This window comes from Prionailurus viverrinus, chromosome A1 (assembly GCF_022837055.1).
Source record: "Prionailurus viverrinus isolate Anna chromosome A1, UM_Priviv_1.0, whole genome shotgun sequence".
In the NCBI taxonomy this organism is placed as follows: Eukaryota; Metazoa; Chordata; class Mammalia; order Carnivora; family Felidae; genus Prionailurus; species Prionailurus viverrinus.
The window spans coordinates 4,178,471-4,194,375 of record NC_062561.1 but is presented as its reverse complement, the minus strand read 5'-3'; the positions used below and the strand labels follow the sequence as shown (position 1 = coordinate 4,194,375).

General features: G+C 48.1%; 1 protein-coding gene across 7 annotated transcripts in view; it reads right to left on the bottom strand.

Annotated features, from left to right (window-relative positions):
* The window catches only part of TNFRSF19 (TNF receptor superfamily member 19), a 118,788-nt gene that overhangs the window by 97,922 nt on the left and 4,961 nt on the right, over positions 1-15,905 (bottom strand). For 4 of the 7 annotated variants that reach the window (XR_007154420.1, XM_047868908.1, XM_047868857.1 and 1 more), the window contains exons 1-2: positions 10,437-10,743; positions 538-630 (exon numbers count right to left, since the gene is read on the bottom strand). Coding sequence is in view for 6 of the 7 variants with exons in the window: in XM_047868908.1 (XP_047724864.1) it covers positions 538-630; positions 10,437-10,475 (132 nt within the window). In the remaining variant the exon portion in view is untranslated. Of the gene's footprint in view, positions 1-537; positions 631-10,436; positions 10,744-11,376; positions 11,579-15,905 lie in introns of those variants that run through there. The other 3 variants (XM_047869144.1, XM_047869219.1, XM_047869070.1) reach the window with 2 other exon arrangements.

Genomic DNA, 15,905 nt, shown 5'->3' with positions numbered 1-15,905 from the left:
CACGAACTCCAATTAGAATCTGGTCTCGTCAGGGTCTAGGCTGTACTGTAGAGGCATCTGCCTATAAACCCAAGGGAGCACCATTGTCACGGGGTTATAAGTTACGCTGTGATTTGACTGCTTCATCTAAATGTAGCAAAATAATTTTAGGGGCGCCTGGGTAGCTCAGGCTGTTAAGTGTCCGACTCTTGGTTTCGGCTCAGGTCATGATCTCACGGTTCTGTGAATTCGAGGCCCTCCTGGGGTTCCTCCGTGCTGACAGTGCATGCAGAGGCTGCTTGGGATTCTCTGTCCCCTCCCCAACACACGCTCTCTGTCTCAAAATAAATAAGTAAACTTAAAAGAAGAAAATAATTGTAACCATCAGTACAAATGTCAAGACTCGGCAGCAACCTTTGCTTCTTAATTACACGCGACATTGATAAAACACAATTTGAAGGAAAAACTGAAAAGATGGAACTGGAAAAACAAAACAGTTTCAATACGATTTATAGCGATTCTTTCCCACATTCTTATGAAAGTAAAGACCTGACTTACCAAACAGGCCAGTAAAACCACAACGGTGCGGAATGCCCTCTCTTGTCCCAGGTGCGCTTTGAAAGTCATGGCTCCCTTTTGTTGAAGAGTTTTCTAAAAGACAAGAAGATCTAGTTAACCGGAATAACACTGGTCACCGTGTTCTTGTATTTACCCTAGAATGTTTCCCGTTAATAGATATACTAGGTAATACTATTTATGTTTTAAAGGAAATCGCTCTGTAAAAGATACACAGACAAACAACAGGTAAGCCTTTAACAATTTCGGTTGGGAGAATGAAAGCTTTGTCCTTCTGAAATCGGTCCAAAATTCTTTCTGGCTCCGAATTCCTGGGCTATCCATGACTTTATTTTCTTCTTTTTTTAAAAAAGATCTTATTTTTTGAAGTAGTCTTTACATCCACTGTGGGGTTCGCGTTTAAAACCCCAGGATCAAGAGCCGCGTGCTCTACTGACTGAGCCAACCGGGAGCCCACACACGTGCCTTTATTTTCTACCCAGGCCTCGACAGTGTCCAAACTACTCCACCCAGCAGAGAGGTATATTCAAACAGCGACTATATAAGCCTCCATGGAGATGGGTTTGGTCAGTGCCAAGAGGGGAATAATAGGGGTCAAACAACAGTAAACACGTGCTGACCACTCTACGCCAGGTACCGTCTTCGGCGCATTAGCTCATTTACCTTCCGAAGTACTCCAGAAGGGAGATACCGTCATTATCCCCGCTTTAGAGATGGGGAAACTGAGGCTCAGAGAGGGCTGGATCACACTGCACTAGGCCACACTGCTAGTAAGAGGCAGGGCAGGGCGCACACCCAGGTGGGTTGGCTCCCGTGTCCCTGCGTCACTATCCCCGGCGACACAGTCGTGACGCTTGGATGGTGGGGGTTCAGCTCCACTAAGAAGCCGATACGGCCACTGTCTGGCACGCGTGAGTTCCTCCTCCAACCAGTACAGTGAAGGTAATCTCCGGGCAGAAAAATAAGCATTTATTTTAAAACACCTAAAAATCATTCACAAGTGATGAAATTGGAGGCATTTACCTTTCAACAAAAGGTAAACCAAACCTCTGCATCTTTGCAAGAAAGGACCTAAAATGTAGCAACAAACAGGGTTGCCTTTCTTACAGGTCCACACAACGTCAAGAGAAGAGATTTATGTTTTTTAAAAAAAAAGGAGAAGTGAACATTCAGCTGGTGGCTCCATCCATCAGGTAGAGAAGCAAGGGTTCAGTTTCCCTTCCAAGTGGAATCTTCCAAAACTAACAGACACCCAGAGCAGACAATCAGGCCACTGAGAAAGAAACCAGAGCAGGGGCGCTTGGGCGGCTCACTCGGTGAAGCATCGACTTCGGCTCAGGTCACGATCTCACGGTCCGTGGGTTCGAGCCCCGCGTCGGGCTCTGTGCTGACAGCTCGGAGCCTGGAGCCCGCTTCGGATTCTGTGTCTCCCTCTCGCTCTACCCCTCCCATGCTTGCACTCTGTCTCTGTCTCTCTCTCTCTCAAAAATGAACATTAATTAAAAAAAAGAAAGAAACAAACAAACAAACCAGGGCAGAGAACCAGAACTGTGGGCCAAAGACCTCAAGAAAGACAGTAACGACAGCAACAAAGGAAGTGGAGCGGGGCTGGGCGGGTGGCCGTGTCACTGCTGGCCAAGCAGCCAGCCAGGGGTGAACCTGAACAAGCCGGGACAGCAACAACCCACAAGGTCACTCCCGTCGCCTGAGTAGGTCCAATTATCGGGGCAATAAGGAATCATTTACACGTTTGCTGAATGAATGACCCATTCTGAGCGAATTCCAAGTGTTGTGGGGTGTTTTTGTCTGTCTGTTCGCTTTTGCTTTCCTAGCTTTTTGGTCACATCTTTTTTCCTCCTTGCATATCTCAGAATGACCCAGCAATTACCCAACCATGCGGCTTCCTGCTTGTGCAGACACGGGATTGGGGTGAGATAAACTCACATTCCCTAAAAAGTATGCTTCAGGTTATCTCTTTTTCGACATGGTCCTGATTTTTAAAAATGTGCTAATTTTTAAAAGTAGTAGCATAAAATCCGTACGGATTTAGCTAATATGGAAAAGAGGGTATAAATACCCATGCATTTACACAAAACATGAGAAGAAAAGAGATTGACAGAGTCAGAGTACAGCACAATCAGGCAACTGGTCTGGACAGATCGCTATACTGGGATACCGTACCCACTGCTGGGGGCGGAACACAAATACTTAGCATCTTCCCGCCGCGGCGATCACTACCATGCACACCAAGTGAGAAGTCATGGCAATACGATTCAGAAGATACACCTGTTTTATGTACAAAAATAAATGAGCCAGGGGCGCCCGGGTGGCTCGGTCGGTTGAGCGTCCGACTTCGGCTCAGTCATGATCTCACGGTTTGTGACTTCGAGCCCTGCGTCGGGCTCTGTGCTGACAGCTCGGAGCCTGGAGGCTGCTTGGGATTCTGTGTCTCCCTCTCTCTCCGCCCCTCCCCCACTCATGCTCGCTCTCTCTCTCTCTCTCTCTCTCTCTCATAAATAAATAAACTTTAAAAAAGTTTAAAAAAATAAGAAAGGAGCCAGGATACCATCAACGGTTAGGTTCCTTCATATCGTGGCATCCTGGCTGAACGTTTTCCCCTGTTTCCTAAAACTTCTTTGTAGTGTATTTCATTGTTCATGAAGCAAATGAAAAAAATACACGTATAATGTTCTTCAGGCAAAGAGATAAACTGCAGAGTCCTGCTTGAAAAGTCTACAAATTACAAGTGACGAGATAAAAATCACATAAACACTATTAAGGAAAAAACAAAATTAAATACAGTACTATGATTTGTGCCTCAGAAAGACAGATTTTTTTTAAGGTAGAAACTGAATGGAACTATAGCCTATGTGCTGACTTGTGTTATTCTCCCAACACATATGCTAAACTGAGTAGCTTGAGTGGGTTTACATTTGCAAATCATCCTTTAAACTCCTCAGCCTGGACCTAGGCCCTTACAGCCTCCCCTGCTGGCCTGCCCGCCTGGTCACTGCTCTCACGCCCCTCTGGCTGCGCCACAGCCCAATAGCCACGTTCTTCCTGAACGCCCGCGGTCTTGCCCTGTTGCACAGACTGTGACTTTGGTCTTGACAGACGTCCCCCCTCAATCCCTCCAAGAACCAGGTCAACTGTCACCCTGCCGAGATGCTGTCCACGAGCAAGCACACTGAAGAGATCTGCTCCCTGTGGCCCTAGAGGCCTTTCTTGCCTCCATGCGCCGTACCGATCGTACGGCCTAGCAGTTACGCTTATTTTCGCTCACCAGATCGTATGTTCCTTGAAAATAGGGAGCACGCATCATTACTCTCTGTATTTCCGCTGCCTAGAATACTGCCTGGCACACACAGGCACACAAATGTTTGCTGGATTAAATGCGTGGAGAAGCACAAAACGATGAATGTGTTGTGGAAAACAGGTGAGAGGTGGTTGCGCATATTCTGGGGTGAACGAGAATAAACATTCCATCTCAGATATATCTTATTACTATCTCATAATATCTATGGGGTATTAAGTGCGTTGGACTAGAAGGCAGGACTGAAGGAGGATTTTTCTCTCTACAAATCCTAATTCACTTTAAAAAATGTGAGCAGTTTTGTTTTTTCCAGGTTTCCAGGAGCTAGAGATTGAAATGTGCTGTTGGAATATGTCACTTCTCTTTTCTGTGACTTCTCTCTTAGCTTGGTTTTTTTTTTTTTTTATACCAAGGGGCTGGGAAATAATTTCGACTGGGTCGACTGTTCTGACAGCAGTTGGGATGATCCAAAATCCAGGTTCAAACAGTTTTCTGCACGTAAGCCCGACACGGGTAAAAACACCCTGGTCTTAGGGGAAACTGTCAAGGGAAAACGGCAACCAGAACGCGTGGGTTTTCAGTCCCGTTTCTTAGCGATGTCACTTTGAAACTACATAGCCATAAAGACAGAACCTATCTCACAGGGGAGTTGTGGGGATTACCTGAGATGATGTTTATAAAGCCCTTAGCCCAGCACCTAAAACAGAACAGACGCTTAACGGATGACTGGGGCTGATGTCATTACTACTGCAGTTGTTCCTGCCAAGGTCACTCATTAGCGTGTGAACTTGGACAAGTTACTTAATCTGAGTCTCAGTCTCCTCATCTCTAAATAGGGCACAGTGACAACACCTCCTGAACTTCCTGTGAGTTTAACAGCACTTAAAGAGCACTTCTGGGGAAAGTTCATTGATACAAACTGTTTCTAGTAAGTGCTGCATCGGTGTTAGCGATGATTACTGTCGTCGATGACGTTATTATTGAAGGCCATATGATCCAATGCGTGTGACAGTTCTTGAAGACTGTAACCTGTTAGACAGGCAGGCGACATTATTCAGATGGCCACAGTCCGGTGGCTGGTGATGCTTTAGATCTCTAGACCCACAGGTCTGCAGAAAACATTCAAACACTAAGAATCAATTCAAAGTCTGCACTAAGCACTTATATGTTGAGGGTTGCAGTAAGGCTTTACGAAAAGTATAATTTTTTCCCTTACTCCCACACTGTAAAGTAGATATTTATTCCCACCCCATACGAGAGAAGACCAGGGGTCAAGGACACGTGATAGAAAGGTGAAAACCGAATCGAGTTCACGCCTGGTAACTCCAAAGCGAGGCTCGCGGCCACCCTGCCAGGTCGACTCAGGGTTAGATCATCATACACCGTGGCAAATGGTCATTTGGCACAGGAGTGCCTCAGCAAAACTGATCAACAAAAGCAAAACTATATAACCAAATAACACATGTAACGATGTATTCATTTATTCAGCACGCTTTGATTAAACGGTTATTAGGTGCTTGAAAGGAAGCAATATCAGGTTAGGGCAGGACAGTACAAAGGTGCACTTTGAGGAAGCTCATAGCTTAGCAGGGGCGGGGACATCTCCTAAGCACCCTTTAGCCTAGCCTGGCAAAGGGCTGTTTGGAAACAACTTAGCTGGTAGGGTGTTGTAAGTGTGACTTTGCACTTCCGGGAATAAAGCGAAATACCTTGTGAAACGCTTCGGCGTTCATAAAAAGAAGGAAAACGTAACGAAATAACAAGTGTTCAAAGAATGATACTTAAAATAAAAATAAGGCAATAAAAAGGTATTCACTGAAACGGCTTTTAGCTTCTGAGCATTCGGGGTCTGGCCCAGACAGAAAACGACTTCAGTGTTCTGCTTATTTGGAGATGACTTAGCAGCCACGAGACATACAGATTACCGGGATCATGGGTTTTCACAGTTTGCCGAAACAATCCAGACCAGATAGGGCCTACTAACCACCTAGCCACCATTCTCGCACAACGTGTGCAGAGAAGCTGGCTATCGCTAAGCGATGAGGAAAAGCCTAATGACGCCTGGTTTACTGTATTCGAGGGGTCTGGCCCTTCTGCCCCACCGGCTGCATCAACGGCACCCAACAGAGCGGCAGCGCTGGGAGACCCAGGCCTCAGGGGCAGAGCTGGCAGACGTCGGCGGCACGGAAAGGGGCTGCTTATCGAGTCAAGCTGCTCGGCCTGCTCATTCGAACGAAGGGCAACTCACACGATATGTCCTAGCTGGCCAGCCGCTAACGGGGGCAGATCCAAGGGGCGCGGCAACGCACACGCCCTCTGCTTCCTTGTCCAGATCACGGAAACCTACGCTGCTGTGTCCTCAGGCCAAGAAACCAGGCCCCCAGCAGCTGTTCACAGGAGCCCCTAGCGAGGAGCAGTTATGGGCGCCACCTCCCATCGGCCGGGCAGACCACTGGATCCCAAACCACGGCAGCCGTCTCCACCTGCAGTTGGCTCAGGGACCGCCCCTCTTTTGTCTTGGGTCCTTCCTACGTGTACTGTGACTCTATCTGCCACGCCTGGCCCACAATCTGTCAAAGTTCTTCTGGGCTCTCCCTGAATCTGGGATGACACCTCTCCTTCGTGCTTCCCCGGCACCGCCCCCGCCCCCTGGGTTCCTCTCCACCCCGCGGCATAATTACCCGGTTAGTCCACTCTCTTTGCAGCCCGATGCTACTGCATCTGGCCAGCAGCATTATTTTCTACAGTCACGGTGGTTCTTGTTTTTTTAATGTTTGTTTATTTTTTGAGAGACAGAGAGAGAGACAGAGTGTGAGCAGGGGAGGGGCAGAGAGAGAGAGAGAGAGAGAGAGAGAGAGAGAGAGAGAGAGAGACGGAATCCCAAGCAGGCTCCAGGCTCCGAGCTGTCAGCAAAGAGCCCAACGCGGGGCTCAAGCCCACCAGCTGTGAGATCATGACCCGAGCCAAAGTCAGACCCTTAACTGACTGAGCCATCCAGGCGCCCCTAATTTTTTAAAATAAGTTTCCAATATCAAAAATAAAGAATTCTCTCGAAAAACTAGAAAATCTGGCAACCATGAGTCCCACATCAAGGCAGCATGAGCTGGAGCTGAGCTATCAGTTGTCCCTTACACAGAAGAACATATGCGTCCTAGCGCCCCAGTCTCCACCACTCCCTAATGCACACTGAGAACCCTCCCTTCACTTCAGCACCAACCAACCCATTTGAGTTTACCACCAATTATGGTTTGAGGACTTAATGGCAAGATTAACTGATTTCGCTGTAGAACTCTAACCCAAAATATGTGCCCAGTACACATTGAATGGAGAAATTCACTAATTAGCTGTAACATTTTAGCTCTTATGATTGTTATAAGGACTAAAACAATATGTGTTGAAAATATGTGCAGCTGTAACTTGAGATTGAAATATAAATTGCTTTGGTAGAACACGATTCAGTTCAGGACCCCACTTCTTGAATATCGTGCTATCATATTAACAAAGATCACTAACAAAGAATCTGGTATTTATTTTTCTAATTTTAACAATCCATTAACTCTCTCTGAGAATGACCTTTATTTTTTGTCTTACAAATGACCAGAACGCACGCATTTCAGAGTAATTCGAATAACCTGGATATTTTTTCCAGAATAAATTAATTTTAGTTTTTTATCCTTTTACGGTTATTTGATTTATTATCCAACACACAGTGCCCGCAATAGGTAACAGTTTTCATCTCATAAAACTGTATTACCATTATGTAATAAGGCTACATTCAACTCATACGTTTTTCCAATATGCAATAAACTGAAATATTTTTTTAAAAAATCAACATTAAAGTAAACTGGCAGGCTTACAATTTATAAAAATCAGCTTTGAAATAAAGCCAGTGCTATGCATACGGCCTTTTTAATGGTGGACCATAGTCATAAATGGCTTAGAAATAAGGTCAGTCCCAGATGCTGAGAGAATAAAAACTAGTTAGCAATGTAGGGCACGGCTATTTCCAAGCAGGACAGTGACCCCGGCCTCTGGCCTCCTCCCACCTTAGCCCTCCATTTCCTTACGTTCTGAAAATCATTCTTCCTACATCATACAGTGGGCAGCCTCTTTGTAGCCTAGGAAGCCTCACAAAGGCATGCGGTAATAAGGATATACATATTGTTGTTGGCTGGGAAATGAGAAAGATTTCCCTTTTTCAGATCATGAAATAGTTTCTACTAAAAACTCCACAAGCTTTACAACGTTCTGTTGCCAAACACAATACCTTCGATTCCCCCAAAGTTCAAAAACATTAGGGGCCACTCACTGTCAAGGCTTCTACAATAATTTTTTTTTTTTTTTTTTTAAGAACTTAACCCAGGACAGGGTTTTTGAAGATGAATTCTTTTGGTTTCTCTGAGTTGTGGACTCGCTCATCTTTGCCTTAGGAAAATCACGGTCAGGGTTCTCGAGAAATGTGGCATACTGTAACTAGGGCACCTCCCCCCACCTCACTGCAATTCATAAATGTTTTTCTGTCTCAAAACGCAAATAGAACAACGGTAGCATGAAGGAGTGTGGGGGCCTCAAAGGCCGACACGGCGTATCTTCAGAGAACTGCGCATAGCCATTTCTAAAACACAGCTGTTTCAATTTTTATTTTAGAAGTCTGGATCGGTTCCAAAACTTCTCTTGGAAACATTCGAAGGGTTCTTTTCCAGTATAAGTGGCATCCATTCTTTTAGATCTCCTCGTGTTAAACCTATCCAAGCCCACTGAAGAGGGGCTCCGTAATATTTAATCTCCAGATACACAAGTTCCTTTGTTTTATCTAATTGCTGATGGGTGCCTGTTCTCTTTGTAAAGCCCAGGTTTTAAAACCTCAGTTTGAAAGGTACATATTCTGTGATGTGTGGACTGAAAGATAGCCCGATACTGTCTAAACATCTTGCTTTTAAATGTAAACATTTTAGGTGGATGAAATACAATGAATGAACTCACTGCTCAACGTAAATCACGAAAAGAAACTGTGTTCACACTGCTTTACTGTTGTTTCTTGAGTTAGAAAGTTACTCTAAAAAGGCTATGAACGTTTCATAATAATCAGCTGCCATGAGACAAATGTACTTCACTGTGGAACCGCTCCTGGCTCTTATCACATAAGCAGCTGTCTATTTATTTGGAGTGTACATTTATTCAAGGTGGGTATTCTTATTCAACCTGTCATCGACAGAGATAGGGGATGTTGGCCTTTCCCCGAATTTTAAATGCTTGACTTTAAATATTGACTCGGCAGATTTGAAAGGACTTGCTTTCTTCATATGTTCACGGTGCCTGCAGCTTTTTTGTGTTTTAGTAATTTCTGAATGATGGAAGGGGTCACAGGGGATTGGGCTAAGCTTGGAGATTTAAATACACGAGAAAGGAGAATCAAATTCTCTTCGTGGGTGTTAGCTGAATATTTCACTCATGTTTCGAAAACTCCCAACATGCCCTCGATTCACGTTTTAAGAGCTGTAACCAGTAAATTCAATTAACATATCAAGGACAACACGTGACCCTCACATGTCTCCATTTTTCCGTTCACATGTTGTGTGCAGGTAGGTACAAAGGAAATCCAGTGATTACCTGAAGTAAAGACATTTCATTTACTTTTCTTTTCTTTTAAAAAGCTTATATTAGGAGTGTTCCTTACTCAATTTTCCGGATAGGAAAGGTACTTTAAGACTGCAATTTCAAGTGCATAAACGTCTTCACATGTCCTTAACTTCAAATTCAAGATGCAGCCTAGACTCCCAGTCAAAAGACACTCTCGTCAAGGATGGTAACTTCCATCAATGTCCCAGAAAATACTAACACAATATCTCAAAGTCAGCACTTACTGTGGAAAAAAATTCTCAAGTCCATCAAGTCATGTGGCCTTGGTAAGAGGGTAGATGTTACGGCATTTCATAGATCAAAAAATAAAGAACTTACAGAGCTATGCATTGATGTCAAGGTATTATTTTCGCAATGAAATGCATTTCTAGGTTTTGTATTATTTTCAGGACAACTCGATAAATACCACCCAAGATAAATTCTTTTTAAGCACCCACATCTCTGCGAATGATGATTAATGCGGAACACGTTCTTCTTCCTCAGTGGGACTCCATTCTCACCCCCTTCAAGTTGCCAATCTTTAAATTAGAGACTAAGCAGCGCTTTGCAATAAAATATTTGTAAACTACACGAAAGCAGCACTGGCGAAAATGCCCGAGGTGAAACTGCACAACAGAAAACATACTGAGCAAATCCTGAACTAATGCAACATAATCCTCCCTTTTGCAGAGCAGCACCGGATCATGAAATAACAGCGTATTAAAATCTTCCGTTTGCATAAGTCATGTTTAACAATAACTGTTTCCTGTTTATGTGAACAAACTGTCTTCTAGTAAAGGAAAACCGTCAATGGAGTAGAAAACTACACCTGCATAAATATTTTGAGTTATTTCAGCTAAAGAAATACGGCACGAGGCTTCTGGTCGTGTTTGCAGATCGAGTCCTTTGGCGAAAATGCAAAAAAAAAAAAAAAAAAAAAAAGACTCACATGGATTCCTCCCACGTCCGATGAACAGTTTGCTACCATCAAAACGGATCACTGAACGCCGAGCCTCCCCAACTTCATCCTCGAGAGTTGATCAGTAAATTTCTCTGGGACGCAACCCAGACGAGGGCCGCGAGCATTGACCTTCCTCCCTCATCTACGACCTGCTCTGCCCATCACCTTCCTGACAGATGGTCCGAGGTCTGCGAGATTCCGCTTCCACAGAATTTGTTTACGGAGGACTCGTAAGGGCCGTGAGTGCCCTCTGCCCCGCCCCACGGCGGCGGGGCGGGCGGGCCAGGCCCGCGCCCGCTTCCCCCGAGCAGCGCCGCGTCCACGCAGGGGCGCCGCGTCCACGCAGGGGCGCCGCGTCCACGCAGGGGCGCCGCGTCCACGCAGGGGCGCCGCGTCCACGCAGGGGCGCCGCGTCCACGCAGGGGCGCCGCGTCCACGCAGGGGCGCCGCGTCCACGCAGGGGCGCCGCGCGGCTGCGAGGTGCCCGGGGCACACGCTGCAGCGCCACCTTTCCGGGCCCGGCTTCAGCCTCCCGCAGGTTCATCTACACGCGCGCACACGTCTGCCTCACAAGCCGTTTCCCATTTCCAAGATCCCTGGATGTTAGGACCCAGTCCCGCCGCTCCCACCGCCGGCGGAGACCCGGAGGCGTTCGCTTTCCCGCGTCCCCCTCGCGGTCGCGACCAAAGCTCCGGCATCTGCAGAGCGTCCTCCCTCCTCCCCTGGCTGTCACCCCGCCCGGGGGCCACCTTCGCCCGGCTCGGTCCGCCCGCCCCCCTCCGCTGCGCGGGAGCAGCCCTCGCCGGCGACCCTCGCCTCAGGCAGCCGCCTCCTCCCCGGCTGCCGAGCCTCGGGGACCCACCCGGGGCGGGGGCGGGGGCGAGGGCGAGGGACCTCCGCGCGGCCCCCGGCGGAGCCGGGCACCTACCTTCCCAGTGACCCGGGAGGCTTCGCCGGCCGCCGCTCCCCGTCGCGCCCTGCAGGTCCAGGCGGGCTTGAGGCCAAAGGGGCGCGCGGAAAGGGCCGGGTGCAGGGTACGGGGCGCGCAGGCGGGTCTGGGGAGGGGGTCCTCTTCGCGCGCGAGCCGGACGCTTCCCTGCGCCGCGGGCTGCGCGCTCTCCGGTAGCCCGGCAACCGCAGCCGCCTCCCGGGCCCCGCCCACCCAGGGCCGGCCCCGCCCACCCAGGGCCGGCCCCGCCCACCCAGGGCCGGCCCCGCCCACCCAGGGCCGGCCCCGCCCACCCAGGGCCGGCCCCGCCCACCCAGGGCCGGCCCCGCCCACCCAGGGCCGGCCCCGCCCACCCAGGGCCGGCCCCGCCCACCCAGGGCCGGCCCCGCCCACCCAGGGCCGGCCCCGCCCACCCAGGGCCGGCCCCGCCCACCCAGGGCCGGCCCCGCCCACCCAGGGCCGGCCCCGCCCACCCAGGGCCGGCCCCTCCCGTCCCCTCGCCCCGCCTCCGGCCCTGGGCCGCCCCAGCTGTGCTCAACCCCGGCTCCCCTCCCACTGCCGAGCCGAGGTCAGAGGCGCCGAAGGCTTGACCCCTGAGGCTGCGGGAGCTGGCGAATGCGTCCCGCAGGCTAACTGGGGCCAGGGGTGGGGGAGGTGGGGGGAGAGCGGGGCCCCGAGACCGGCAAAAGCTTGGCTGTGTGAGGGGAAATACCTTTGGCGAAGGCAGAGAGCCGCCGTTTGTACTCTGGACGTATTTTCTCAGGACCTTTGTGCCTTTCCCTTGCCTGGTCGCATTCTACCCAGCACCTGCTTCTGCGTAGGAGGAAAGACCCCCCCCCCCCCCCCCGAAAACGATGTGGCACGTTTGCTCTGGTCGATCAAAATCATGATGACCTGGCTCGTCAATAATCGTCTCATTCATTCATTGATACATTTTTCCAGCAGATACTCACCCAAGGCGCCCCCTCCCCCACCTTGGCCAGAAACCTCTAAGGATCAGTTAACAAGGTGAATCCTTGTACATCCGCTTGGGTCCCCCTCCTCCACGCCAGCACTAGCCCAATCCAACCGTTAAGGTCGCTCCATAACCTGGAAGCCGCTGGCCATGTGGGGGAGCACAGAGTGCTGGCTCCACGCCTTAACAAAGTATTTTGTGGAAGGTGTTGAAACTTATGCACTTGAGTTTATGCGCTTATCAAACGGAGCTAACGGTGCCCAGTTTGCAAATTTGTTGGAGTAGAAGAATGAGGTACCTAAAAAATACTTTTCAGCAGTAGAATGCCATAGAAACGTAAGCAGCTATTGTTTCATCTGTGCGGCGGGTAAATAAAAGGGGAAATTTCCTTCAAACACAAGATACGTTCATGACCTTGGTAAAAAGAGGCATCCACCGTTTCTTGTCTGTTGGTTTTGTTTTCCTGACACAACGACACCACTCTTTGGATGGAACCATAGCCTGTGTTTCTTTACGATACCTTAAAGCCCATAGTAGCCCCTCGATAAATGTTTGTTGATGAATAAATGAATGAGTTGTTCTAGTTAATTTCTGAGAGTACATCTTGAGACCTTGAGCACACCATAGTGCTAGGCCAGGTGCTCGTGAAAAATACATTCAAGAGCATTCCCAAGGGTCACACCTCAAGATGACCTACTTCAAATCTAACCCAGTCTGAATACAGACCCCAACATCGACTTTGTAAATAACTTACAAATGATGTGCACCATCTTATTTGAACCTCACGGCAAGACTTCCATCCTTAGATGGAGAGGTGGTTTCACACCATCCACAGTGAGGTCAATTTGCTCTTTGATGAAAAGAGCGGGGGTGGGGGGGGGGGGAGGGGTCGGCTTTGCAGCGACTTTATCAATCCATTCATTCCTTCCAGCACAAACCATTCTCTCTGAGAGGAGTTCTGATACGTGCAGCTTTCTGCATCTTCCTTAACGTCCCCGGGTCTGGCACCTAGAGCACGCAGCGTCTTGGTGAGGCTGAATTGTTGCCTCTTCCTTTGTGAGGTCTCACACAGTCACCCTTTCTTCCTTTAAAAAGAGGAAGGGAAAACCCTTTGTCCCACTAACTCCACCAAGGTACAGGCCCTCCCCACCTTGCCCCGGGGATATTGCCGCAGTCAACCTTTCTCTCCCCTGCTCTGTCCAGCGGTCTGCTTCCTCCCGCCTTTCATCACTGGCAGTGTCTAATTAAAAGGTTTACGAGAGGCTCCTCATTGTTAAGACCGGCTTTCCGGCTCCTTAAATTAGCATTCAAAGATTGCCGTGTTTGGGGCTCTGCCCACATTTTCAGCCTTATCTTTCTCTCCTCTAGACCACACACTTTCTGTTCTGGCCAAACTGGTCGGCTCGCCTTGCCTCAAATGTGCCCCGAACTTCCCCTTCTCTTCCTCTTAATACTCACGGATTCCCCTTTACTGCTCTGACTCCTCACTTACACCTGACTTCTATCTCAGAACCAGCTGGAAAGCCACAGCTCTCACGAGTCTATCCAAGATTCGTGGGCTTCCTACAATGATAGCACTTGCATCCAAGTGGGACTTACTTAGCTTTCTGCCTTAAGGAGTTAAAAATGCTTACAGAGAAGGGGTGTATTTTGTTCAAACTTGTATCTCTGATAATATCAAACATCCAAGCAAATGTTCAATAAATGTTTTCTCAGTGGAATTTAATCTGCCAACTTGAGAACTACCTCTGTGACTTCAGCTAAAAGCTCTTTTGTTCTCTGGCCTCCTTTTGTACTTGGAGACAGTAAGACATTATTTAGCCCATTAGTTCTTGCGTCATTTCATGTGTGTATGATTGATCTGCCCGGTTAGCCTATTAGTTCACTATAGAGAGAGACATTATTTTTGACATGCATCGGCCTTGGCATCAGATTATCTGGTCTTGGATGCCAACTTGCCATCCACTGTTGCATATCCTGGGAAAAGGAACTTAGCCTCCTTAAATTTCCTTTTTTTTTTTTTTTTCTCATCTGTAAAATTTGTCTCATCGGTGGTTGCTCAATAAAACAAGGCATTTAAAGCACTCAGCTCCATGCCTGGCACAGAGTAAATGCTCACTAAGTGGCAGCCATTATTACGATGGCAGGATATCTATTGTAGGGCATCCAAAGCCTAGCAGCAGTAAATAAATGATAATTGAAATGATATTTGACAGTGGGGGCAAAGAGCACTGGAATTCTGCAGTCTAGCTATTGCACGCATCTTATCCTTAAAGAAGAGGCTGGTTAAGTTCAGTAAATACTGCCCACTTTACCACACTCATTCAGATGCTGGAAGACAAGAGGCTATTCCCCCCCTCCACTTAAACTAGTGAAGTAACAAACTTTAAAAAAAAAAATAGTTTTAGTGACCAGTCAGCTCACTAAAAGCAAAGTTCAAGGAAAATTGGTTGACTTCCTAGTAATTTCTAGTGTAGATCACTAGTCCTTGGGAAAAGGCAACAGAATGCAGGCCACATGAAGGTACTGAATTTTGTCTGTCAGTGGAATTTAATTTACAGTGCCTGGCACATAGTAGGTGCTCATTAACATTTGTTGAATGAGTTAACAAGTGGGAGTGACGATCTCAAAGATGAATAAAGTTTGTCAAATATAGTTAAGAAAACGAGGGAAAAAATAACCAAGATGCAGCTACTTAAGTAACTCGCAACACCCATTGCTGCCAATCCTGGATGATCAGTGCCGGGTTGGGGCCAGACATGCTGTGACTTGCTCAAGGTCACACACCAAGTTCATAATAAAGCTGGAGCCAGAACCCAGGCCCCCTGAGTCTTAACATAATGTTCACCATACCACTACATGAGCCAATATACGTGCAAAGGCCAACGAGGTTATTTAGAGCAAAGCCGTTATGAGTGAATAGCAGCTGCGGTGATCTTTGTGAATTTATGGCATCCCCCGTTGGCTAGACTTGTCATGTGTTTAATGAGAAAAGAAATGGCCCTGGACTCTCCTCCTCTCTTTCCTGATAAATATGGCAGTCTCCTCCGCATGTGGCTGAATGAAAGACCGGGCTTGCTGGGAACAGCCCAAGAATGGGGACACTTAGCAGGATGCAGAAAGCTGTACTTATCAGCACGCCTCTCGCAGAGGGTGGTTTATACTGGAAGGAATGGTTTGATACAGTTGCTGGAAAGCCCCACCTGCCCATCTCACCTCTCCCTCCCTCTTTTCATCAAAGAGCAAACTGAACTCACCCTGGATGCTGTGAAACCACCTGTCAGTCTAAGGATGGGAGACTTGGTAACTTCTCAGTGGTGATTCCAGCCAGTGGGTGGGTTTGAGGAACAATTCAGGGGCCCACGCTGAATGGCGAGTGACAGTAGAGGGGAAAATTAAGCACCGCCACCAGGGAGCCTCCCCTGCCCTCCCTTTCAGGGCCAGTTTTCTAAATTGGGCTGACAAAATGATAAAGCATCATCCTCTCAAGGGGGCACCAAATTATTAATTTTTCCAGGGCGACTTGGACTGTCTCTGCCATCACAGAGAAGAG